We start from the raw sequence: 25823 nt of genomic DNA on the forward strand, positions 1-25823 counted from the left end.
GCCCGAACCCTACCTCATGTATCGTGAGTCTTTGTTAGTATCGAGGTGTCGTGAGTTTTGGCACTGAGAAACGGTGTAGCCCTCTTTTTGGTGTAACGCCGCGTCCGGTGCGCACAATCGCCTCGTCCCCGCGCGCGACACTCTCGACGGGAAAGTGCCAGCGGCTTGCCCTCGACGGCAGGACGCGCGTCGTCGCCAGCCACTGGCCGAACCGGATCGTCCAGCGAATGGGGTGGGGTGCGTGCCGCGCGAGGTCCGCAACATGGCCACGTCCTTGCCCTTCTTCGCCTGCTGGGCGAGAAAGTCGCGCAGCCGGCGTCTCACGTTCACCAGTTGCCGCGACAGGCTCGCCCGTGCGGCCTCAGCAAAGGCTGATCGTCCGCCCGCATGGCCTCCTCCTGCCGCTCGTCGTCCATTCCATCGAGCAGGTCGGCCAGTTCGCTATGCTGCGCGGCCGCCGCGCGGCGATGCGCGCCCGCTCGCGTCCCCGTGGCGACTGCGTCCTCCTCGCCGCCGCTCTCCTCGCCGCCGCCCTCCTCGCCGCCGCTCTCCTCGCCCTCGGTGGAGGCCGCCGCATTCGTGCCGTTGGCTGGCGTCGGCATCGCGGTCGCGCGCCGCCACTGCTCGTCGTCAAGCATGTGCCAGTACTGCTCGCCCTGGCAGCCGTCGTATTCGACCTCGTGCACGAGCCGGCCGTCCACGTCCTCCTCCCGCCCCGCGATGGTGGCCGGCCACCACAAGCCTTGCTCACCCAGGATCTCGACGTGCGTTCCCGTCTCCACGATGGTGTGCCCCGCCTGCTTCGCCGTCTCGTCCACCCGCAGCCGCTCCCGCCGCTCCCTCCGGCCGTCCCTCGCCGTCGGAAGGGCGTAGCTCGGGCCGCTCTCCTCCACGCCGGCCAGGACGTCCGCGGCGCTCACCGCCTCGACGTCCGTCGCCTCCTCCGCCGCCGGCTCGGTCGAGCCGCCCGCCGCCTCCCGTTGTCGGCGCTGCCGCTCGCGCTCGTGGTGTGCTGCTCGGCGCTCGACGCCGCCGCCCTCGTGCACACACGCCGCCTGCGGTGCCAACTCGGCTTTCGCGCGCAAATTTTGTCCATTTTGCACAAATTCCGCGACAAAGCCCCTTCGAACGCGCGAAAGCGCCGGCTTTCGAAACTAACTCGGCGCCCGCCCTCTTTCTGGCCGCGTCCCTCCACTGTCCAATCTTCTGCATTCCTCTTTTACATACATAAATGTCTTCTGCAGCATGATGGTCCATCACAAAGTAGTCGCCATATTCCCACTTGCCTAGGAATGTCTGCGCTGGCTCGAGGTCCCAGTTAAACTTCCGGTGTTGAAACCCTTCATAGCCAACTACGCGGTTGGTGCTGTGGCAGTAGCGGACATGAAGACGTACCGGACCGTCCAGCCCAGCGAGCCAGTCGTGCGACGCTTTCAGTTCTGCAAGCCTGCGATCCTCCTCACACGGATCCTTAGGCTCACACGAGCCATCGCAACTCGCGCGGAAGTAGCAGTGGCAGAAGCGCGGTCGTTGCGCGGTGGCTCGGCGCTTGACAAGCGCACGCTCAATAGCATCGGCATCTGCCTCGACCCAAATTCCGGGTTTGGGCAGATTTGGCTCGAGAGCGTGGGCAGCATCGCGCGCAACCCTCTCTGCTGTGGGACGATACGGTGCAGGTAGGTTAGTGTCTGTCTCGGGCCACGCAGGCGGCGGCTCACCCCACTTGTGTCGCCAGAGAGAGCCGTGCCCGCCACGCGCCAGCGAGTGGTCACCCACTTCGCCCGGATCAAACATGCCATCCTGGCGTCGGCAGAGGTGATCAGTAAATTCGCCACCCACAATCGGATCGCAGCTAAAGTCGCATGGCGAGAGCGCGTGACCAAGCAAGTTGCGGCTGAACGTGCTCGACTCAATGATGTAGTGCAATGGCTGCGGGCCATAGGCTATCCCGTACTTGGCTGCAATCTCGCTGATGTCCATATTGCGACGTTCAGGATACAACGTCGACGTCTGCATGCTCTCCAGCTCCTTTGCTGCACCATCGTAATTGCTGAAGTGGATCACACCGCGGAAGTGCAGCAGTCGTTGGTGGAGTGGCGGTTTGTGCTGGTCCGCAAACTTGGGAGTAGGGGGCGTGCCAGCGAGGATGAGGCATCGCATGGCCAGCGAGTCGCCACGGTTGAGCACCATGCGAGCCAGCAGCAGCTTCACACGCAGTAGAGTACGCTGTGCAACGCACCAGCCGCGGCGGGGAATCCAATAATCCGATAGTCCGCCTGAGCTCCACCACGCCGGCCATTGTCCGCTCAGCTCTGCCTCGTACGCAGTCCACCAATTGCGTGCGGCCCTTGGAATGACACAGTGCTCTTGGCACGGCTCCTCCATCCCGGCACCGCATAGCTCACACGGGTCTTCGTCAAACTCCTCTCGCGCCCGCGCGTTTTTGCACGGGTAGCAGTTGACGCCGCCGCCCCTCAAGCGCCACATCTCAGGCGCAAACTCGACGTCCAGGTACTCGGTGGTACCATCGACAATGCAACGCAGTGCATGTAAGAAGCGCACCAGCTCAGTTTTGTACTCAACCCACTGGAATGCATCGGTGTACCACGTCTGCTTCCATTCGCACGGCCGCATTGATTGATAGCACACGCGTTTGACCGGCGGCTGCGCTGACCACTTGTGGTTGTCGTGGTCGGCGTTGCGTGGGTCTAGGAGAGGCAGCTGTAGCCGTTCTGCCTGTGCCTCGGCACTCTCATTGAATCGTGGCTGTGTCGTCAGCGCGGGCATAGCATCGGCCAGTGATCTCCAGAATCTTGGCGGTTTGTCGGTGAGCCCGGCGCACGTAAAACTTTCTCGTGGCACCCATGGCATCGGGGGCGGCTGCGGTGTGGGATGCAGCGCGGCTGGGTCGGGTAGAGGAACGTATCACCCGGCTGCTGCTGACCCGGCGGTTGAAGCGGGGGAAGTGGTGGGAGAAGCGGCTCGGCCTGTGCGGTGAGGTCAGTGCGCCTGCCCCGTTGCGTCCAGTCACGGACCCATGCGCCCTGCATCACGGCAACTGCTCGCCACTGAGCGTCGTCGAACTCGATCGCCTGCCACGGCCCCGGCAAGATGCATTCACCCCACTCACCAGCTTGGCCCACCTGGTACGGATAGCGCTGCTTCCGGAGCACGATGATCGCCTCAAGGGCGCCGCTGCTGCACCACAGCGCGCAACGGGACAGCAGCTGCTTGTTCTCTCCGCACTCCTTCAGCCGCAGCAGCGCCGCCTCGGTCGCAGGCGTGAGCGTAATCCGGTACGTGGTATGCCGGTCCGGCATATGGTGACCCCAGAGATGTCGCGATGCGCTTTTCCCCGATCATTTCGTCCGTCCGTAATCGGAGGAAGCGCCGGCTCGAGCGCCCGAGCGTTTACCAAACTTGTTTTGAGGTTGTCGTATTTGGGAGCCACGGTCCTGCTTTTGTTTTCACGGGTTACGAAGCTGAGTACCGCGCTACCGCGTCTAAAGAATTCTTAAAGGCCCACTCCCCGCCCTTTCTCAGAGCTGTGTTTGCGCTCGCTGTGCGCTCTCCCGTTGCTTCATGTTGCTGGCTACTCTGGAGTCCTCCTGGCTGCTCTCCGCCCACCAGCCGGCCACAGGCCGTCAGTCTCACCGGCCGGCGTCGAGAGAACGGCCAGACTCGACCGACCGGGTGTCGCGCCGCTGCCTGCGTCTCGCGCCGCTGTAGCAGCGCCAGCGGCTCGGCCGCGCATCCTTCACACACGCCGCCACGACCAAGCTGAGCGGGCCCAGTGTCGAGGTCTGGTGCGAGCTGCATGTGAGGGGCGGCTTTGGCCACAGCAGGTCCACCAGACGGATCTCAAAGCTTGCCGTCGGCGTGCTGTCGTGGCGAGAGCCGAGACCGCTGCAGAGGAGCCGAGTGCAGTGACGATCCAGAGGCTACCAGGGCCACCAAGTGGTAGCCCTTGTCAATTATGAGCAGGGCTGTGCTTTGGTGGGGTTGTGCTTGAGCATGTGTGAAGTGGGAGTGCGTGCCGGCGGTGTCTGTGGGTGAAACGGGCGTGAGTGAGGCCGTAAGAGCCGTGGTATGAGCCAGAGTGGGCTTCATCACCCAAAATAAGGACGGTTTGGGACAGCTCAGACTTGGTACTGATGAGCCTGGGCCAGGAGGGCGACAGAGAAGGCGAGGTGGTGAGCTGGGAAGCCGCTTCATCGGCACCTGGACGTGTCGCGATGAACTGCCGAAAAGTACTATTTGCGTAAAGTGCTCAAAACTTCGGGAGAGAAGGCCTACATATTATGACTGCATCCATGCACCTTGTGCATAGGGGCTGTGGAACAGGACATTTCACGGTCGGTGGCGCCGATAATGACCTCCGTAAAGCCCTCGGAATCGCCTCGGATGGGGTCCACCGGAGACAATCTCGAGCCCTCTCCGTGGCATCACGAGCCGGTGTGAGCTTGCAGACCCAAGGTAAGTGCGGTTCGGGACAGCTCGGGCCTGCTACTGATGGGCCTGGGCCAGGAGGGCGACAGAGAAGGCGAGGTGGTGGGCTGGGAGCAGGAAATAGCGCTTCGTGGCACTTGCATCGCGACAAGGTCACACGCGGACTCTCCAGCGTCTCAGCTCACCATCTCGCCTTCTCTGTCGCCCTCCTGGCCCAGGCCCATCAGTAGCAAGCCTAAGCCGTCCCAGACCGCACTTACCTTGGGTCTGCAAGCTCACACCGGCTCGTGATGCCACGGAGAGGGCTCGAGATTGTCTCCGGTGGACCCCATCCGAGGCGATTGCGAGGGCTTTCCGGAGGCCAACACCGGCGCCACCGACCGTGAAATGTCCCGACCCGCAGCCCTCATGCACCAGGCGCAAGGATTCAGTCATAATATGTAGGCCTTGTCTCCCGAAGTTTTGAGCAATAGCCGCAAATAGTACTTTTCGGCAGTTCATCGCGACACGTCCAGGTGCCGATGAAGCGGCTTCCCAGCTCACCACCTCGCCTTCTCTGTCGCCCTCCTGGCCCAGGCTCATCAGTACCAAGTCTGAGCTGTCCCAAACCGTCCTTATTTTGGGTGATGAAGCCCACTCTGGCTCATACCACGGCTCTTACGGCCTCACTCACGCCCGTTTCACCCACAGACACCGCCGGCACGCACTCCCACTTCACACATGCTCAAGCACAACCCCACCAAAGCACAGCCCTGATCAGAATGGGCAAGGGCTACCACTTGGTGGCCCTGGTAGCCTCTGGATCGTCACTGCACTCGGCTCCTCTGCAGCGGTCTCGGCTCTCGCCACGACAGCACGCCGACGGCAAGCTTTGAGATCCGTCTGGTGGACCTGCTGTGGCCAAAGCCGCCCCTCACATGCAGCTCGCACCAGACCTCGACACTGGGCCCGCTCAGCTTGGTCGTGGCGGCGTGTGTGAAGGATGCGCGGCCGAGCCGCTGGCGCTGCTACAGCGGCGCGAGACGCAGGCAGCGGCGCGACACCCGGTCGGTCGAGTCTGGCCGTTCTCTCGACGCCGGCCGGCCAGGGTGGCGGCCTGTGGCCGGCTGGTGGGCGGAGAGCAGCGCCAACCGGCGTGGGGGTGCTCAGGAGGCAGCGGCGGCCAAGTGTCGACACTTGCTCAAAGTCGAAAGGGGGCGTGGAGTGGGCCTTTAAAATAAAACCCGGCAAGGTCGGAAAGAAATCCGGCCACGCCACCACACCACGGCCTAGCCCTCCTCCTCGAGGCTCTCCTCCAGCAGGGCTCTCTCCCTCGCGCGCAGCGCGTCGCGCAGCGCCTGCGGCAGCTCCTCCTCCGTGTTGTCCTCCAGCGCCAGCTCGGGCTCGTCCTGGTACCGCTCGTCCACGTCTTGAGGGATGGTCGCCGTCAGCGCGCGCGCCATGCGCTGCTCCATCGCCTCGGCGCGCTCCTCGCTCGCCTCGATCTGGCGGATCATCGAGCGCGCCAGCTTCTTCACCTCGCTGCTCTCCGCCAGGGCAGAGTAGTCCGAGACGGGTCTGCGCAGGATCGACTCCAAGTCGGTCGTGGCTGCCTGGAGGCGGTGGGTGAAGGAGGCGGAGTCGGGTGGAGGAGAGGAGTGGGGCGGAGGGGTGGGAAACCCGGGGCGGAGGAGTGGAGGGCAGAGGAGTGGAGAGGAGTGGAGAGGAGTGGAGAGGAGAGGGGCACGGCGTCAGCGCCTCCGGGCCCCCAGGGTGTGCTGCCCCCCCCCCCCCCCCTCCCCCTTACAACCACCCACCCGCCCGCCCGCTCACCAAAGCCGCACCCGCGCGCGCCCGCACCGTCGCTGCGCGTCGTGCTCTGCAGCCGCAGGGTCTGTTGCTCTCTGCCGTGCTCGCGCGTCGGTCCCGCCGGGCCCCGCGCCCTTGCCGCCCGGCCGGGGCTGGAGAGGCTCAGAAGAGGGTGATGCCGCGCAGGATGATGCCGCGCTCCTCGCACGCGGCCACCAGCTCAGGCTGCTCCGTGTTGTCCACGAAGAGCGTCTGCATGCGAGGGGAGGTGCGATGAGCATTGGGCGGGGGAGGGGCGAGTGGCGAGGGGGGGCGTCTCGCGCCTTCAAGCTCGGGGCGGCCCCCTCCTTGAGGGCGGCGGCCAGCGCCTTGCAGCCCTCGTCGCCAATCTCGTTGTTGTCGAGATAGAGATACTCGAGCCGCGGCGCTGCCCCCTCCTTGCCGAGGGCGGCGGCCAGCGCCTTGCAGCCCTCGTCGCCAATCTTGTTGTTCCCGAGAGAAAGCGTGTCGAGCCGCGGCGCTGCCCCGCTCGCGAGGACCTCCGCCAGCTGCGCCGCCTCCGCGTCGCCCCAGCCGAGGTTGGTGTATTTCAGCACGGTCGCCTTGCCAAACTGCTCCTCGAAGGCGGCCTCGTACAGCCGCTTCACCAGCGGCTTGTCGTCCTTGCCGTTGGTGAAGCTCTTCTTCTCAAGCTCCGCCGCGAACGCAGACGGCAGCAGCGGAGGGCGCCGGCCGCCGTCCTGGGTGCAGTCGTCTCGGAGGCTCCAGTAGTCGTACTCCACGCCGTCGCGCATCTTGCCGAGGTCGAGCGAGAGGTGGCCAGCCTTTGTCAGGCCAGCCCAGCTCTGCTCCGTGAAGCACCAGCCGCGGTCAAAGTACTTGGCCACGTTGGTGCCCTTAGGCATCTTCTTCTTCTTGTGGCCGTCCGGGAAGGAGGTCAGCCGCAGCACCCAAGTCTTCGGGTGGGAGTAGAGCGTGCCGAGGCAGCTCAGCCCCTGCTTGAAGAGCGCGTTCTGCTCCTCGGTGCGCAGGACGCCGTTGGCGGGGTCGGGGTGCTGGTGCAGCGAGCCGAAGTCCCAAAAGACGCCGAGCCGCGGGATGTCAATATGGCTGAGCAGGGCCTTGAGCGCCCTCGCGACGCGGGAGAGGTTGGCTCCGCGCGGGTCGGGGTGGTCCTTGGTCAGCCACGGGTAGGAGAGCGCGGCGACGGGAAGGCAATACTTGCCGGTCGCCTCGACGAGGTCGGCGAAAGAGAGGAAGGCCTCCTTGGGCAGCGCCTGGCGGTGGGTGAGGACGCCGCCCGCCTCAGCGTGGCGGATGACCCACTGCGCGTCGAGGACGGCGACGGCGCCGCTCGCGAGGACCGGCTCGAGGTCGCCGCCGCCGAGCTCGCGCCACAGCTCCAGCTTCTCCTCGCTCACGCCGAGATCGGGGGCGGAGGGGAGGGCGGCGGCCGGCTGCGTCGGCGCGGCGGTGTCGGCGGGCGTCGGGGCGTCGAGTTCGACGGCGGGAGGGCCGAGCGGCTCCTCGGTCGGGGCCTCGACGCGGCTGGAGAAGCAGCCCATCGAGATAAGGTGAGAAGTCGCAGCGAGCCGTCTTCTTATATGCGCGTCATCTTCAAACACCCCCCCCCACGCACCTGGGGACCCCCCTCTAGGTCGACGGTCTGACCAGGTGGAGGTGGGGGGGGGTACCTACACCCCCCTGTCGCTCAGCGGTCCCGAGCCAGCGGCAGCTGACCCCCCCTCCGGTAGCTTACCCCCCCCTCGGTCCTGCCCCCTCGCAGCTTGCGGAGCTGACCCCCCCCTCGGTCAGCTAGGGTCCGGGGCGGAGCCCCGGCGGGGTGCGGGGCGGAGCCCCGCGAAGAAAATTTTGCGTTTTTTGCAAGCAAAATATCGGTCGTCGGCCCTTGTGCTTGAAGACTTGTCGCCTGTGCCACCGCCGCGGCCGCCCTGCTCCCGCGGTGGCAGATAATAGCCCAGGTCGAAGAGTGCGCCCAGCTCTCGGTATCTGGGTGGCAGGCGGGACTAGAGAGGCACGCTGGTGCACGGCTGGGGGCGAGAGCCGCCATCTTGGACCGTCAGGCGAGTATTTGCAAAACCGGGAGCTCGCCGCCGCCCCTACTCCGCCGCCGCCGCCCTCCCGAGGGCAGATAATAGCCCAAGTCGAAGAGTGCGCCCAGCTCTCGGTATCTGGGTGGCAGGCGGGACTAGAGAGGCACGCTGGTGCACAGTTGGGGGCGAGAGCCGCCATCTTGGACCGTCAGGCGAGTATTTGCAACCGGGAGCTCGCCACCGCCCCTACTCCGCCGCCGCCGCCCTCCCGGTGGCAGATAATAGCCCAAGTCGAAGAGTGCGCCCAGCTCTCGGTATCTGGGTGGCAGGCGGGACTAGAGAGGCACGCTGGTGCACGGTTGGGGGCGAGAGCCGCCATCTTGGACCGTCAGGCGAGTATTTGCAACACCGGGAGCTCGCCACCGCCCCTAGCCCTACTCCGCCGCCGCCGCCCTCCCGAGGGCAGATAATAGTCCAAGTCGAAGAGTGCGCCCTGCTCTCGGTATCTGGGTGGCAGGTGGGACTAGAGAGGCACGCTGGTGCACGGTTGGGGGCGAGAGCCGCCATCTTGGACCGTCAGGCGAGTATTTGCAACCGGGAGCTCGCCGCCGCCCCTACTCCGCCGCCGCCGCCCTCCCGAGGGCAGATAATAGCCCAAGTCGAAGAGTGCGCCATGCTCTCGGTATCTGGGTGGCAGGCGGGACTAGAGAGGCACGCTGGTGCACGGTTGGGGGCGAGAGCCGCCATCTTGGACCGTCAGGCGAGTATTTGCAACCGGGAGCTCGCCGCCGCCCCTACTCCGCCGCCGCCGCCCTCCCGAGGGCAGGCGCGGTCTCGCTTCTGGCGGGATGTCATGCGCCTCTCCCACCTTCGCCGCCCGAACGTGGATATCGCGCCGGAGGCGGGTGGGGAAGGTCTCTCCGCATATGCAGGCGTAATCCAGCTCACCAGGAAGCCTCCGAACCCCCGCCCACCCATCGGCTACGGGGCCTTCCAGCCCCGCCACCGCGTCCGTATAGTGATCCCCGAGGACGGTGTCGGCCCTTCCGAGCGTACACTGGCCACCGTTGACGCACGGGCAGACGGTCGGCGCTCTCGGGCAGTCTATCTCGAGGCTGGTCGCCCCCTCCCCCCCCCCGAGTGTCTGTAGGTGTCTCGCCACCGCAAACGCCGCCGCCGATAGGAGGGTAGAGACGGCGTCTTCCGTCCGCGGCGCCGGGGCCTCCGTCGTTCTCCTCGTCACCCTCTCCCGGCCCATCGCTGCTCCGGCGCCGCGAGCCTGCTCGTGGGGTCGCTCTCGCGCCACGGACATGGTCGCCTCGAGTATCTCATCGACCGACGTCCCCGCCCATTTCCGCAACCGCGCCCCAACCGCCCGCCGCTTACGGGGTTGCATCGTCGTGAGCTGTCGAGCCACCCGAACGGTCTTCCGCACCACAAACTCGAGGGGATCCCGCCATTCCTCCGGGGGCATCGAGATGTCGACCTCTCTCCCATCGACGCACACCTCCCTCGCTCCGGGCCCCCCCTTCGCCGGGATAGCCATCACACCGTTCTCAAGGTCCAGGCAGGTGGTCCAGCCGCTGGCGCTTCGGGTGACAAGCCGGTCAACCTTCCCCGAGCGGCCTGGTTGCAGGTCCTGCTCTCCGCGGCATGTCACGCCACAGAAGCCCGCCCCCCATCCCGGCTCGTTGTGCGGGGTGTCTCGACCCACATATTGGATGTGGGCCCTGGTCAGACCCGAGCCCGGGTGTGGGGTCGCCCACACCAGTACCCAGTCCGCCCTGAAGCCGCCCTTATCGTCGAGGAAATAGACCCAGACCGGCCCGCCTATCGTTTCGGGTGCCGCCACGTTCAGCTCGTCGAGGTCCGTGGCCCGCATCGACGCCAAGTCCTTGGGGTCGAGTGCCCCCCCCCGACCAGCTATGCGCTGCACCACCCCCATCTCGGTCCCCATCACCGTGGACGCGTCCGTGGCCAGGATCAGCGTCGGTCGCTGGGGGGCTCGGCCGGGCGCCCGGTTCCTTCCTCATCATCTCCTCGAAGGCAACCGTGGTCCGGTACGCCGCCGCCACCTCGGTCATTGTATCGGCTCAGTCGGGTCGTGTCGGCCGTCATCAGGACCTCTCCGTCCGACATCTCCACGGCTGCTTCTCCAGAGTCACCTACCGACGATCTCACCGTAGCTCAAACTTATCTTCCGCGCGCCAGCACGTCCTTTTCTACCTGCCGAGAGTGTCGTCACCCGGCCGCCGCGGCCTGAATCTGGCTAACGACAAATGACGCCCCCCTGCCGAGAGGAGTCGGTGGCTGTGGTCGACCCTCAGCCTCCCCTCCTTCGGCTCTCCTTTGACCTCCTCGGCTTACTTATGAGCCAGGAAAGTGGGATCGCGAGAGCGCTCGCAGCCTCGTGCCGGCAGCTCAGGGGCTTTGTCAGGAGCACACCCGGCTGCAACGAACTGCGTCTATCCTGGATTCTCCGCAGACCTCTACTTCGTTGGGCGAGCCGAGCGAAGCTTCGCGCGCACAACCGTTTCCTCACATGGGCTGATGACCGAATGGAGAGAAGGCGGTGGCGTTGTGTATGCGGGCCCGCCTGCCCGTACCACCACTGACCTCCAGCGCTGCCTCGTGGGTGGAAAGGACGACCCCTTCCCGCCGGCACGCTACCCTTGGGCCACACGCACGTCGCGGATGAAGGGCTGTGGGCGCCAGCGGTGGTGCGAGCCACCACGGGGTCTGGCAGCAACTCTCTGAAAGGGATCTCGCAGCGGATGGCTTCAGCTCGAGTGCTGGGTCAGTAGTTGTAGCTCTCGCTGCCAGCGCACTCTAGAGACGTGTGGATCTGAGACTGAGACGCTGATTCGAGGAGACAGAGATCCGGGGGGCCATGTCATGAAACCATCCGGCTCTATCAGTGCAGCAGAGCACAAAAATTGAGCCCTGAATCACGACACAGGCGCTCACACACACTCAAGTCGCATACAGCTGCGCAAGCGCAGGAGGTTGAGCGGATCGAGGTTACAGCCGACCTTGGCGCGAGCGCCGAAAAACGCTGCGCCGCGCTGCGCCGCGGCTCGCCACTCTGCGCGCCTGCGCGCTGCGGCGCGCTGCCGAGGGGGCAACAGGGCACCGCGCGCGCGGCCCCGGCCACTGGCAGGTGAAAGGTTGGTGCAGTGGGTGCGGCCAACCACGATTTTCACACCATTCCCGCCATCCCTCCCCGTGCGTAAGCCACATACCCACGGCACCTCATCGTGCATCGAGCCATAAAGGCAAGAGTTTGCGCTCTCGCTCAAGCTACAAGCATCCACAAAGAGTCTCGCATGTCTCGCCAATCGGCCATCTTGAGGCAGTCGAGCGGCAGGCGCTCATCTCGCCCCGCTGAGCGCCGCTCTGGCCTGCAGCGGCAGTGCGCTCGCGCTCGCGGCGCGGTCTCTCCCCCGCGCCCTGAGCGCGCGTGTCGCTCACTCGAGCACGGCCGGCAGCGCCTGCCGGACGAGCTCCTTGGCCTCGTTGAACTCGTGCTCGAGCATCTGCGCCAGGTAGAAGGGGAGCGAGTCCTCCTCGTTGAACTCCATGGCATTGCCGTAGATGAGCACGACGTCCGCCTCGAAGGCGGCCCACGAGGCGTACTTGGACCCCTCCAGCCCCGACTGGACCGCGGCCAGGCACATCGGGCGGTCCACCTGCCGGTAGTACTCGACCTCGTCTGCCGGCACGGGCGGCTGGAAGTACCGGCCGGGCTCGCTGCTCTGGAGGCGCTTGAGCACGCGCAGAAAGGTGTCCTGGCGGAGGCGCTCGAGCGCGGCTCCGCTGGCGCCCGCCTGGCCGGCGAGCGCGTCCGTGATCTCGAGCGACTCGGAGGCGGGCACCAGCTTGGAGTAGGTGTCGCGGTCGACGCGCAGCTGGTCGACCAGCTTTGCGAGCGGAGGGTTCAGCTTGGACCAGCGGCCGTGCGTGTCGCTCGGGAGCGCCTCCCACGGGCTCACCTGATGGCGGGGAAGGCGGGACGCGCGGCTCGGTGTCCGCCGACTCGAGAGAGGGGGGGTGGAGCGTTCGGGCGCCTGGTTGTCCGTCTGCTCCTCGTCAAAGACCCACAGCGGCTGGATCGACGCCCCCTCGTGCTCGCGGGGGGAGGCGACGTACCACACGCAGTTGAGGCAGCGGTAGAGCGAGTCGGGGTAGTTGAGGGCGTCGAAGGGCTTGCGGCTCCACACCCGCCCCTCCCACAGCTCCTCCTCGCCCTCGCTGTCTGGCGCGGCAAAGGGCACGCGCACGTGCGGAGACGCCGAGGCGGAGAGGGCGCGCTCGCGCGAGGCGAGGTACTCCTTGAGCGCGCAGACGTGCTGGTCCACGTCGCAGAGCCGGCGCGGCACGTACGGCAGGCAGTACTCTGCCCCCTCGCTCGCGCCGGACCCGCCGCCGAACGGGACGCCGCGGAGAGTGAGCAGCTCCCACCCCTCCGTCTCGGCGGGGTGGATGGCGACGATCTCGGCGCAGTGCGCGGTGCCGTCGGCGGGGCTCTCGAGCAGGTCGGCCGGCACGTCGATCACCAGCTGGAGCGCGTCCAGCTCCGCCTCGTAGCGCTTTGCAAACTCGTTGTAGCACTGCGGGACCCACGCCACCCTCGCGCCAACCTGCGGCGCGGAGGAGGGGGTGGAGAGCGGGGCGAGGGCGCGGCGGGCGGCGCCGCGGCCCGAGGCAGGCTCAGAGCTCATGGAGGGGGCGGGCGAGGTCCGGCGAGGCGCGCCGCGCGCCTTGAGCTTGAGCGCGCGCATGGGGGCACGCTCCTTTGGCAGCAGCCGGACGTCCTCCAGCATTGGCGGCGGCGCGTCCGCGAGCGGCGGCGGGGGAGAGAAGGCGAGCTTGGAAGGGGTGGCCTCGTCGTCGGACGAGTCCGCGTCGCCTCGAGCCAGAGCCTTGCGCTTGCGGCCGGCGGCGCTCTTCTTGCTCGCGGCCGACGCGGCCGCGCCCTTGCCGCCTCCGCGCGAGGCGGGCGTCGCCGCCTTCTTGGCGCCGCCGGAGCTGCCGGAGCGCGCCTTGGGCGCGGCGGCCTGAGCGCGCGCGTACTCGGGGCTGGGCACGTAGCTCGCCATCTCGCGAGCGTGCCGCGCGTGGTCCTCCTTCGACGCCTCGACCCACGGCGCCCTCGCCGCCTCGTCCATCGTCTTCCACGTCGCGCCGAGCGCCTTGCCCGCCTCGGGCACCTTCATGCCGGCGTAGGCATCCGACTTGCGCTCCTGCATCGACCAGAGCATGTACGCCGAGAGCGCCCCCTTCGGCGCGTCCGGGTCCTTCTTCGCCTTCTTCTTCTTTGGCTCGGACGCAGCGCCCTCGCCGCGCGACTTTTGTGCACGCGGCTTCTCCCCCGGCTTGCGCTGCGGCGTCGGCTTTGACTTGGCCGCTCCAGAGGGCTGGCCCAGCTTGCGCGGCTTGGAGTCGAGCTTGCGGCGGACGGGCGGGGCCGCGCTCGGCGTGGGCCCGTCGCCCTCCTCCTCGGCCGGCGCGTCGCCCTCGAGCGACGCCTCGGTCAGCGCCGCGTGAGCGGCCGACGGGGTGGCGGGAGCGGGCGTGGGCCTCTTGCGCGCCGCCGGCGCGGTGCGGACCGCTGGCTGGTGCAGGCCCCGGCGGCGAGGCGGCGGCGGCGACAACGTCCCCTCTCCCGGCGGGGCGGCCGCGGCCGGCGGCGGGTGGACTGGCTCGCTCTCGGGCATGGAAAAGGGGTCGCTCGGCGGCGCCTCCTTCTCGTCGCCCTCGTGCTCCTCGACGTCCGTCTCGACAACCTCCGGGATCGGCGCCGGCGAGCCTGCGGGCGCGGGCCTCGCCGCGGGATCGACCTCTCCGTCGCCGTCCTCGTCGTCCTCGTGCTCCTCGACGTCCGTCTCGACGACCTCCGGGACCTGCGACGAGGGCGCCTCGGGCTCCTCCTCGCCGACGCCGCCCGCCGCCTCGCCGGCAGCGACGGTGTCCGGCGCGACGGAGGCCTGCGACGCCTCCGCGTCCGCCTTGCTCTCCGGGTCGGAGCTGCTCGCCCACGGCGTGGACGAGCCGTTGCCGCCAGAGGCCGTTCCCTCGGCCGGCACGACTTCCTGCTCGGGCATCTCGCTGCACTCGGCTGCGACCTGCGGGCCGGAGGACGGCGGAGTGGGAAGGCATCGCACGGTGAGGGGCGCGCGGGAACTCGCGCGCGGCTCGCGCTCTCCGCTGCGAGAACCATGTGTCTGTGCACAGTGCTTTGCGCTGCGGCTCAGGCTTGCGGCGGCGCGGCGGGCGGCGCGGCGGCGCGGCGGGCGCCTGCTCGAGCACTGCGGTGGACGCGAAGCGGAGGTCTTCGGCGGGGACGCTGCCCGGCCCGCTTGAGGCGCCGGAGGAGGCGGCCGTGCGACGGAAGCCCATGTTTTTGTGTCTGTCGATTTCTGATCTCGAGGGAAGAGAGGACAGGGGCTGTTCACGGATGCGCTTCCTGTTGAGATGTAGTGCGAGAGGGTGTGCTGTGTGTCTACGAGAGAGGGTGAGGTGCGTGCCCCGGAGAGGCCGCGGGGATGGGGAGGGGCTACTCGCGGGCCTAGAAGGCCTGTGCGCTCAAGCAGGAGGGGGGTTGGGGCGTCATGTCTCATGAGGGAGTCATGGAGGGAGTGCGCGTCACTCGCGTTTGGCCCTCGAGGTTTGGCGCCCCTGGGCCCAAAGAAGCGCAAGCACGAACAGTCGAGAACGGGGACAGGCCGACAGAGATCGACGGCTAGATCAGCAACGACTCTCATCCGGCGTCTTTGTTTGTTTACTGCCTGCCTGCCTGACAATTTTCCACACAGTACACAGATAGAGAACACCTCCCTCCCTCTCCCTCCCTGTGTTTCCCAACCACGCAGGCAGCAGCAAGCTAAAGAAAGCGAAGATCAGGCAGCCCCAAAAGTAGACCGTCGGCATGCGCTTGCCATAGTAAAAGGGCAAGATTGGAGATTTGGCCGGCTTATGCGTAATCTCACGGAGCTGTGCCGAACACGGCCTTCTTCTACCGCGTCCAGCCCCCGTGAAGTTGCCGGCACGGGCCACGACGCATTGGGCGGCTTTGCTCTATGAGGCGGGCAAACGTCCTATGTTTACTCTCGGCGGCCGTTGTACAGTGCGTTTCGACAGGACAAGCGTAACCAGGCCCGGGGTGGCAAACGACTGGCCTATAAGTCCGTGTGGCTTGGAGCGGGCGAGCGAGCCGCGGCTGGCGAAGCTGATGTCCAGCCGATGGCGGGGCCCCGCGACCCAGTCCAGGTCGTTTGGAACAGAGCGCATTCCGTGGACGGTCACGGTCCAATCCGGCAGGGCGAAGTAGGCGGAAGAGTGCTCCATTGCCATGGTGAGCTCGAAGCACTTCTTCCCCCCGTGTTTACCGAATTTGAAGGGGCGACCGCCGCAGCTTCCGTTCACCACCTGAAAGCCCCAGTTGTGCTCGTTCAGCTCGGTCGACCAGAACGAGGCGGTCGCCTTGTGCCCGGCATGCCCGCCCACTGCACCGACTCGCACGACCACGTGCGCCTCTGTCAAAAATGAGCCGTTCACCGTGAGCGCGCCGTCGTGGATCTTGAAGATCGCCTCCTCCGTCTTGATGTTGACTGAAAGGCCCGGCGCAGACAGAAAGTTGTAGAGCACGCCGTGGCGGCCGCGAAAATCGGCGGTGCCTCCAAATGCAAAGTTGAGATGCGGGTCCTTGAACACATTGCTGGTGAGGCAAAGGGGCTTGGCCATGTTGTAGCCGTTTTGTACTTCACCTCCCTCTCCCTTTCTCCGTGTACGTACTTTTAGCTCGCCCTCCGTGTATGGAGGCGCAGGGGTTGGGTGGGGCAGGTAACGCGCGACTGCCGACGGAGTGGGAGGTCCAACCATGATGCGTCCGTCCAGGGACGCGTCCGAAATACCCGAGTTAATGAGAGCGGACTCTAGATAGTCGGGGACTCCTTTTTGTGCCAGTGCGCACCAGTCCCGTGCCGGTGTTGTGCGAGAGAGTTTTGTTGAGCACTTGAGCACTGGATAGGGTCGATTCCGCATGGTACGGAAGGGGTGTGTGCGCGGTGTCGCAGGGCCATAACACGGGTATCCGAGGGTTTTAGCTCCGCGGTGTACCGGGTTTCCCCTTAACTGGTCACAAAAGGGGGCGCTACTAGCTCTGCTCGGCAGCTACGCGTCGTCGTCGTCGCCGGCATCGACAAAGCGGATGATCGTGCCGTTGCCGGCGAGCTGCCACACGTCGAGCTCCGCGTACTCCCTGAGGCACTCGTCGAGTGCCTCCTGCGTGAGGCCGCGCGAGAGCACCTTCGGCAGGATCTCGGCGATCGCAACGGCGGGCGCCTTGGACTTGTCGCAGTGCTCGCGGATGATGCGGTAGACCTGTGAGACGGCATCGCCGCGCTGCTTGGCCTTGTCGCGGTCGTCGTCGCCCACCTGCAGCACCGACGACTTGGAGAGCGACATGAGGCGCCGCGCCTCCACCACGTCGTCGCGGCTGACGGTCCCGCTTCGCCGCAGCCGCGCGAGCGCTTGCGAGAGGCGCAGGATCGCGAGCAGCGTGCGCGCCGAGGTGAAGCCGTAGCCGTTCTCGACGTTCTCAGCGGCGTCCTGCCTCATCGCGACGTACTCGTCCACCACGTAGGCGGCCAGCTCCGGCGGCACGGAGGGCTCGATCTTTGTAATGTCTGCGATGTATGCGCGCATCAGCTGCGGCGAGACGGGGTCGAACTCGAGGGCGGGGTGGGTGGAGAAGCGGTGGACGTAGGTGACGTGCTCGGCGAGCCGCTTGTCGTTGGCGTGCGACGGCCGGTCGAGGATCAGCCAGAGCAGGTCGAAGCGCGAGAGGAGCGCGGCGGGCAGGTTGATGTTCTCCTCGACGGAGCGGTTGGTGTTGTAGCGCGAAAAGGCCGGGTTGGCGGCGGCGAGGACGGAGGTGCGCGCGTTGAGGGTGGTGGTGATGCCCGCCTTTGCGATCGAGACAGTCTGCTGCTCCATCACCTCATGGATGGCTGTCCGGTCGCCCTCCTCCATCTTGTCAAACTCGTCGATGCAGCAGATGCCCATATCGGCCAGCACGAGCGCGCCGCCCTCGAGGACCAGATCGCCCGTCACAGTGTCGCGCACGACGGCGGCGGTGAGGCCGACGCCGGAGGAGCCCTTGCCCGTCGTGTAGACGGCGCGCGGCGCCGTGTTCGCGATGTACTTGAGCAGCTGCGACTTTGCGACGCCAGGGTCGCCCATCAGGCAGATGTTGACGTCGCCGCGGATCCGCATGCCGTCCGACATCTTCCGCGTCGCGCCGCCGACCATGAGGAGCAGGAGCGCCTTCTTGACGTCGTCGTGGCCGAAGATCTCGGGCGCGATCGACTGGGCGAGCTTGGAGTAGACCTCGGGCTCCTCGGCGAGCTCGTCGAGCTCCTCCTGCGGTGGGCGAGAGGCGCGGGGTGGGGCGAGAGGCGCGGGGTGGGGCGAGAGGCGCGGGGTGGGGCGAGAGGCGCGGGGTGGGGCGAGAGGCGCGGGGTGGGCGAGAGGCGCGGGGTGGGCGAGAGGCGCGGGGTGGGCGAGAGGCGCGGGGTGGGCGAGAGGCGCGGGGTGGGCGAGAGGCGCGGGGTGGGCGAGAGGCAGGCAGTGCGGCAGGGAGAGCGAGCGGCAGCGTGCGGGCGGCTCCCGCCCTCCTCCCCTCTCCGGCCGCCTCCCCTACTGCGCGGAGCCGCGCGCGCCTGCATCTCCGCGGTCGGCGTGAAGTCGACGGAGGACTTCTTGTGCTTCTCGACGCTCATGGCCTCGAGGAAGGTGTTGGTGATGAGGCCCGCCTGTGCGGTCGGGCGGCGGGACGCGCGGCGGTTCAGTCGCGCGGGTCGAGCAATGGGCGGCGAGACGGGGAAGCGGCGAGCGAAAGCCTCGGCGGAGGTGGCTTGGCGGCCGGGGCGGAAGCGGAGGGGGCGAGGCGCGCCTTGAGCTGGCGGAAGCCGGAGGAGGGGACGGGGAGGAAGACGCCCGAGATGGTGAGCGTGTCCCCCGCCGCGCACTGGCGCGTCATGTCCCCGTACAGGTGGACCGTCATCGCGCGCGGCACGTGGCCCTGCGGCACCTGGTCGGGCTCCTCCTGGATCTTGACCTCCTGGAACTTTTCGAACTTGGAGCCGCGCGTCTGGCGGCGCGCGGCGCGAGGGGGCGGTCGGTGTCGGCGTGGCGCGGCACGGGAGGGGCGGTGGGGGGGGAGGTGCGCGCGGGGTCGTGGGGCCGGTGGGGCCCGGCCAGGGCTTGGGCGGCGGGGCTGGGCCGAGAGGCGGTTCGTGCGCCTGGAGGTGGAGCGTCATGCCGTTCCAGTTGGTCTGCGGCATGAAGGTGGTGCCGTGGACGAGCTGGTACACCTCGGTGCCGTCCTGCTCGCACGTGTACGTCGCCACCTTCATCTGCGGCTTCACCTCCGTCACGCGCGTCACGATGCCCTTGAGCGTCAGCAGCGAGCCGATGTGCTTCGCCTTGACCTGCCGCAGCGGCACCGACTTGTCCTTGACGCGCGGCAGGACGAAGACCTGGTACCGCCGCGTCAGCTCGGCCGGGACCTTGTTGTTGGGGTCCACGCCTCCCACCGCGTCGCTCGCAGCCGCCGCCGCCGCCCGGGTACGCTCCTCCATCAGGACGTCAAAGACGTCGCGGTCGGCGGCGGCGGCGGTCGGCGCGGGAAGCACATTGTCGATGGCGCACGCGATGATCTCCTTGTAGCGCAGCGTGTTGCGGCGGACCTTCTCCGCCATCTCCTCGCCCATGTGCTCCGCCACATCGTCGAGCTCGATGTCGACGCGCCTCGCCTCACGGTTGGCGACCTGCTCCAGCACCTTCATGTACTTCCGCAGCGGGTTTCCCACCTCATCCTCCTCGGTGTAGTCCTGCAGGAAGGCGCCAAGCTTCTCGCCGTCCTCGTCGTACGTGTTGTCCCCAGCAGGAGCCGCGTCTGACTGCATATGTGTATCTTTGCAGCTTCGCGCCAGTGTTTCGCGCCAAGAATCTTATGTAGCGCCGAAAAAAAGATGTTGCGTTTGCAAAGCGCGAGGACGAACCAGTGGTGGCGGCGTGCCGTCCTCCCATCCCTCCCTTGGGCTGCCTGTTTTCTTTCTTTCTTTTTCGAACCAGTGGAAATCCCGTTGTCAGCTGTTACGATGCACCCGAAGGGGACCCCAGCGCCGGCATCATCCGTGAAAGCGCAAGTGTTCGAAGAGAGAGTGGACCTGACTGAGCTTGGCCTGTACCAGGTTTTCCGGCAAACAAAAAGGAAAACAGAGGGTCCCCAGCACTTTGCGTTTCCGGAAATTTCCAGGTGGCACGAAGGTCGCAGCGAGAATCGGAGAGAGAATGCGAAGAGAGATAGGAAGAGGCGGACGCCCAAGGGTGGGCGACGGCTAGCGCACCACACCCCTCTCCTTAAAATCCCTGTGTGGTGGCGGCGTGCCGTCCTCCCATCCCTCCCTTGGGTTGTCTGTTTTCTTTCTTTCTTTTTAAGCGCGAAGAGCTCTCCCGCGCAAAATTGAACCACTCCTTTCTCTCTCTCTTTCTTTTCTCCTAAAATTCTTTCTTTCTTCACGAAATTCGGCGGTTACATGTTAGTGGTGCACTAACCTCCGAGAAACCCTTCGGGTCGCTCCTCATCGCAAACCCTGTCAGCAGAGTCTCCTACGGGAATGTACGTAAGAGCTACATACACTGAAAAAAGAACTTTTAGTTTTGTGTCTGTGTCGCTCCAGCGTGCCGTCATCTCCTGTCCCGCGTCCCCCCCCCACACACCGCGCTGGTGACCTGGTGTCCAGTCCGAGCCTGAATGAGAACTGCTTTTCACCTTCCTAAAGCCGCAAATTTCTTCAACAAAATAAATAAAACGGACACACCAAACAAGGGGTGGGAGAAGGACAAACAAAAGAAACCTCGCGGCCAACGGTAAAATTCTTTCCAAGGTTCAGGCCACAATATGCCACTCACGCTCGAGCGGCTTCGCGAGCTGCAGTCCGAGTGCCTCGCGGACGACCTCGAGCTGCCGGCCGAGGCGGTGGCGTGGATCGAGTCCGAGGCGCGCGCCTACTTTGAGTCGGGAGGCGTCGAGCTGCCGCGGCCGCGAGGGCTTGAGTCGGCAGAGATCCACGCGTTCTACGACATGCGGCGCGAGGAGGCGCGCTCCTCCTCGGCCGTGATGCTAGCGGCCCTGGCAAAGACGCTCGGCGGCCCGCCCGCGAAGCCGCCAGCCGAGCCGGCGCCGGCGGCCGCGCCCGAGCCGTCGTCGCCGGCCGACGCAGACGCGGAGGCGCTCCTGCGGGAGACGCTCGGAAGCGCAGAGGTTTGGCCTCAGCTCGCAGCGGCGCTGCGGGCGAGAGGCGACGCGGCGAGCGCCAGCGCCCTCGCGGCTTGGAGTAGGGAGGAGCCACAGGCGTTGCTGGCAGAGCTGGCGTCGCTGGGTCTCAAAATGGGGCATCGGCAGCGGCTGTTGCTCGTGCTTCAACATCGGTGATGCTTTTTTTATCTTAAGGGCCTGTTTCACAAGCTGCGCTCGCACACAGAGACACTGAGAGCTGCAGGTGCAGCAACATCGGTGATGCTTTAATTTCATCTTAAAGATGCGCTGCAGGCATATGCGCGTTTGCTATTCGAAAAAATACCGCGACTTACTTTCTCTGGTAGGACGGGAACGAGATGATAGTAGGGAGTAGAAGAAAGCAAAGAGGAGCCCTGCGCACGCACGACTCCGCAGGAGAAGCCCCTCCCCAGACAAAACACAAGGGAGAGGTGGGTGGGTCACAGAAAACTGCGGCCGCCAGCGACTGAGCGTCTCGCTGGCGGACGGGGAGAGGAACACAAAGGGACGTCCGGACGTCCATCCACTGGGATGAGAATACTGGAGATCTGAGGTCGAATCTGCCGATTCCACAGCCGCCCACAGGAGCGCCGCCTCAACACGGGGTCTCGGCTCTATCGAGCCATGCTAGCTCCAGCCGCAGCCCCACCCGGCCGCCCGAGGGTGTTCCCGCAGGCAGAGAAGACCAATCCTGGGGGAAGTAACCTTCTCTGGTAGGACGGGAACGAGATGATAGTAGGGAGTAGAAGAAAGCAAAGAGGAGCCCTGCGCACGCACGACTCCGCAGGAGAAACCCCTCCCGCCCGTGCTTGCGCAGCGCAGCCTCCTCCTCCCTACGCGCAAGCTGGGCATGAGGATGATGGCGATTATGTCATGGCGTTGACGATCGCCAATACAGCCGTGATGCAAACGCAGATGAGGACGAACAGATGCCGATGGTGATAAGAGGTTCCCACCCTTGAGAGACGCGCCGAGTTGCCTCGCCGCGCCGCTGTTGATGACGGTACCTCGCGCGTCCGCTATGCGGTGCCGCGAGCTTCCGCTTGTGTATGGAAACCGATGGTGCCTCGCGCGTCCGCTATGCGGTGCCGCGAGCGTCCGTCTGTCTCCAGCGAGGATGGTACCTCACGCGTCCGCTGCGCGGTGCCGTGAGCCTCCTTCCGTCGCCTGTTGCTGGGCGGTGCCTCGCGCGTCCGCTGTGCGGTGCCGCGAGCGTCCGACACCAGCAACTACGGTACCTCGCGCGTCCGCTATGCGGTGCCGCGAGCTTCCGATGTGATTGACACGCTGCCGGGCTGTGTAGCCGCCACCCGACCGCCGCGTGACGATGGTGCCTCCAGACACGATGGTGGAGTTTGAGTGCCTCCAGACACGACGGAGTTTGAGTGCCTCCAGACACGATGGAGTTTGAGTGCCTCCAGACACGATGGAGTTTGAGTGCGTCCATTGATATCTTGACGATCGACACAAGCCGGGCTGTGTAGCCGCTGCCCGACCGCTCACGATGATGCGCCCTGGTAGCGCTGACGCTCGCGCCGCTGTTCATGGCGGCGTTTTCGGCCAGACGCGCAGGTTACCTCCGCTCCATTTGCTGCCACTTGACCCCCATGACGACCGTCGCAGCTGGCGGAGGGGCCGCCTCGCCGTGCTGGGTTGGGCTTGGGCAGCTTACCCGGTTGGCGGTTGTCCCACGGGTGGTTTTCCCACTCCGAAAGCAACGGCAAGAGATCTCCGTCGCAGGTTGTGACCGGCCTGATAGGAGCCTCGTCAAGCTGCTCCGCCGCGTTCCGCCAGGTAGCAGTTTCGACTCGGCCGCGGAGGATCTTTGCCGGCTGGCAGTCCTCGGGAGCGAGCGCCCCAAATCCCTCCTCGCCGGGGTGCGACCTCGTTTTGAGGCTCTCCACGGCGATCTCGGCGAGGCGGAGGAAGGCCCCCATCTGCCGGCTGCACTGATAAAGGTGATTGCACTTTCGCTCATAGAGCGTGTAGTAGCTGGTGAGGTCGAGCGCTGCTCTATGTAGAACTCAAACCACGTCTTCATGGTGAAGCCTTCACCAGCTGGGACTGCCTCCAGGAAGCCGATGCCCACGAAGAGCTTATTAAGGAACGCGCCGAGGTGGCGGACCTTGTCTCGGATGGTGTAAAGATCCTTTGGGTGGACGCGTGGGAAGTTGTGCCGGATTCTTGAGCCGACCCAGTCCAGCGCGCCGTTCGGGCCATTCATGTAGTCGGTGCCGACCAGATTGCCCGATATGAACGACTTGAAGAGGCGGTTTTCTGTGCCGTCGAGGCCCGTGAGGTGGTACCTCCCGAGCTCCTCTTGGCGTTGGCCGCCGCTGCCGACCACCAGGCACCATGTGAGATAGGTGGGTAGTTCCACCTTGCAGTGGGCAATCTTGGCGAGCGTCGCATTCATCCTGGCCTCGCGGCCCCCAGGCCCGAGGACAACTCGGAAGACGATGTCGCTCCCACTTGCGAACGAGGCTGCCAGGATTTGGCGCCTGACTTCGGAGTTGGCGGTGTCCAGTCCCGCGATTGCGCCCGCGAGCGCTTGAAACTTGGGCAGCATCGAAGCCTTCTCGATGAGGCGGCTCGGGAGAGCGTGGGCAGACACATCAGGCCCGCCGTCAGCACCCGGGGCAGGTCCGCCCGGGACTCGCCCCCCGTCGTAGAGGAGGTTCTCCGCCATCAGAGCGGTGACCGCGTCTTCCGCGGAAGCTCCGGCTTGGACAAGATGCCGCCGATCATGGACGACTGCCGAGAGGATGGCAAGTTGGTCCGCGAGCGACAGTTTGAGCTGGGGCGCAGTCAGAATCTTGGCGGCCAGGCGGCTCACCAGAGTGGTCGCAGTCTGGGCCGAAGGCGACGGCTGGATGACCAGCTGGTAGAGCGCGCCCAGAGAGGTGGCGAGCTTGATCCGCCTCTCCTCGATGCGCCGCCTCTCATCTGCACCGCCGGACTGCATGCGGAGCATGTCCGTGAAGTCCTCGAGCCTTGTGTACGGGTCCGAGGCGGTGGACTGAAAGAGGACGGGGAGCGAGGAGCCCTTGAGCAGGCGAGGGATCTGGAGCGCGAGCATCGCCGGGTTGGCGGCCGCCGTCCCGAAGCTCTGCACAATAGCCCCTTGAAGAAGGCCGGCTATGATCCGCGCAGGGGCCGCCAGAGGAAGGCGGGCCGCCCTCGTAGCCGTCGGCCCCAGACAGAAAGAGAGCAGCGAGTACGAGAGCAGAGGCAGCTCCCCGTCCACCTCGAGCGCGTGAAGCGGGAGGTGCGTGAGGAAGAGCAGGTCTGGCGGTCCGGGCATAGCAGGGACTGCTGCCACAGCCGGGCCTCCTCGACCACGGCCTCGGCCTCTCCCCGCGGCCACCGCTGGGACGGCGGGCGCGTCAAAGTCCTCACCAAGAAAAATGTCCGTGTGCGCGATCCTCCAGACACCCGGGTTGGCCATCACCAGACCGGCGAGCCGCTGGTGCAGCACGCCGATCTTCTCCATGGAGGTGGCGAAGAGGTTTGCAGCATCCAGAGCGGTCAAGAGCCGCGACCAGAATGCTCCGTTGAAAAACACATTGAGAACGTGATTCCCATCGAGGAGGGTGCCTGTCTGCTGGTCCCCGCTGAACTGGCACCTCGGCAGGAAGGCGCCCTTGGCGTCGCTCTGCCCCAGGGTGTAGCTGGCCACTGCTGCTGCACCGTTGTACACGGTAGCCCAGTTCAAGAAAGACGTGTGGTCCCTTACGTGCTGAGCACCTGGAGCGAGAACGAGCATTGCGTCGCTGTTGATCTGAACCTCGTCAACGACGACGGCGATGGGAGCCAGCGCAGCTGGTGGTGCCTGCTGCTGCGCCATCTCCACTTGTCCTCTCCTCTCCTCCCACCTCACAGAAAACTGCGGCCGCCAGCGACTGAGCGTCTCGCTGGCGGACGGGGAGAGGAACACAAAGGGACGTCCGGACGTCCATCCACTGGGATGCAAAACAAGTGTGAGTGTTAGATTTGTTTGGTATTGCTAAAAATCTCTCTCTCTGGGATGAGAATACTGGAGATCTGAGGTCGAATCTGCCGATTCCACAGCCGCCCACAGGAGCGCCGCCTCAACACACGGGGTCTCGGCTCTATCGAGCCATGCTAGCTCCAGCCGCAGCCCCACCCGGCCGCCCGAGGGTGTTCCCGCAGGCAGAGAAGACCAATCCTGGGGGAAGTAACCAGCAAGGCAGGATGAAGAAACCGCAGCACGCCGTTTCGGACTTGCGCGCACACTGATTTGTGAGATTACATACGCCAGAAAATTCACTCTTAGTGCCAGTTCACATCATACAAAGTTCTCCCTTTCCTCCCATTAAGCTAAACGTACGTGAAAACAGTCAGTCAGTCAGTCACACCTTTTGTTTGTCACACCTCCAAACACGGAGGACGGGCCCACATGCGGCTCAGTCGTACCCAAGTCAAGAGGATGCGGGCGTGCTGGGCGGCCATCCCTCAACCTTCTTGGGCAGCAGCTGGTCCGACAGGTCCTCTCCGTGTCCTAGGCAGCCGCCCTTGCCCCAGGTAAACACATCGCCGTCGGCGGTGCGGGCGATGCTGTGGCCGCCTCCCGCCGACACAACGACGACGCGCTGGCCAGCCAAGTCCTCGATCTTCTTCGGCAGCAGCTGGGTCTGCTGGTCGCCGTGGCCCAGCCGGCCCCAGGCTCCATCACCCCAGCTCCAGACGGCGCCGTCGGCGGTGATGGCGAGGCCGTGGTACTCTCCAGCCGACACAGCGACGACGCGCTGGCCAGCCAAGTCCTCGATCTTCTTCGGCAGCAGCTGGTTCTGCTCATCGTCGCCGTGGCCCAACCGGCCAAAGGCTCCCCAACCCCAGCTCCAGACGCTGCCGTCGGCGGTGAGGGCGAGGCTGTGGTTGATTGCAGCCGACATGGCGACGACGAGCTGACCAGCAAAGGCCTCAAGCTTCTTCGGCAGCAGCTGGCTCTGCTGGTCGCCGTGGCCCAGCTGGCCTGAGGCTCCAAAGCCCCAGCTCCAGACGCTGCCGTCGGCGGAGAGTGCGAGGCTGTGGCGGGATCCTGCCGACACCGAGACGACGCGCTGGCCAGCAAAGGCCTCGACCTTCTTGGGCAGTAGCTGGCTCTGCTGGTCGCCGTGGCCCAGCTGGCCATAGGCTCCCCAGCCCCAGCTCCAGACGGCGCC

General features: G+C 65.8%; 5 protein-coding genes across 5 annotated transcripts; all 5 read right to left on the bottom strand.

Annotated features, from left to right (window-relative positions):
• Window positions 1-502: 502 nt before the first annotated feature.
• EMIHUDRAFT_369651 (hypothetical protein) lies at window positions 503-1122 on the bottom strand (the record flags this gene model as incomplete). Its single annotated transcript, XM_005771494.1, has 1 exon — window positions 503-1122. A coding segment is annotated over one exon (528 nt), but the record flags the coding sequence as incomplete, so codon positions are not given.
• Window positions 1123-6480: 5358 nt separating this feature from the next.
• Window positions 6481-7694, bottom strand: EMIHUDRAFT_369653 (hypothetical protein; the record flags this gene model as incomplete). The annotated part of the gene is made up of 1 exon (XM_005771495.1): window positions 6481-7694. A coding segment is annotated over one exon (1214 nt), but the record flags the coding sequence as incomplete, so codon positions are not given.
• Window positions 7695-11476: 3782 nt separating this feature from the next.
• Window positions 11477-16034, bottom strand: EMIHUDRAFT_470147 (hypothetical protein; the record flags this gene model as incomplete). Its single annotated transcript, XM_005771496.1, has 2 exons — window positions 11477-14416; window positions 15444-16034. 2 exons carry the CDS (start codon window positions 16032-16034, stop codon window positions 11759-11761), a joined length of 3249 nt encoding a protein of 1082 aa, XP_005771553.1. The 3' UTR covers window positions 11477-11758.
• A 429-nt stretch (window positions 16035-16463) lies between these two features.
• EMIHUDRAFT_316205 (hypothetical protein) lies at window positions 16464-19141 on the bottom strand (the record flags this gene model as incomplete). Its single annotated transcript, XM_005771497.1, has 4 exons — window positions 16464-17714; window positions 18044-18106; window positions 18277-18444; window positions 18668-19141. 4 exons carry the CDS (start codon window positions 19139-19141, stop codon window positions 16464-16466), a joined length of 1956 nt encoding a protein of 651 aa, XP_005771554.1.
• Window positions 19142-20435: 1294 nt separating this feature from the next.
• On the bottom strand, window positions 20436-24484 carry EMIHUDRAFT_118146 (hypothetical protein; the record flags this gene model as incomplete). Its single annotated transcript, XM_005771498.1, has 2 exons — window positions 20436-20595; window positions 22668-24484. 2 exons carry the CDS (start codon window positions 24482-24484, stop codon window positions 20436-20438), a joined length of 1977 nt encoding a protein of 658 aa, XP_005771555.1.
• Window positions 24485-25823: the final 1339 nt, after the last annotated feature.

The sequence above is a fragment of the Emiliania huxleyi genome (genome assembly GCF_000372725.1).
Source record: "Emiliania huxleyi CCMP1516 unplaced genomic scaffold EMIHUscaffold_382, whole genome shotgun sequence".
Classification (NCBI taxonomy): domain Eukaryota; phylum Haptophyta; order Isochrysidales; family Noelaerhabdaceae; genus Emiliania; species Emiliania huxleyi.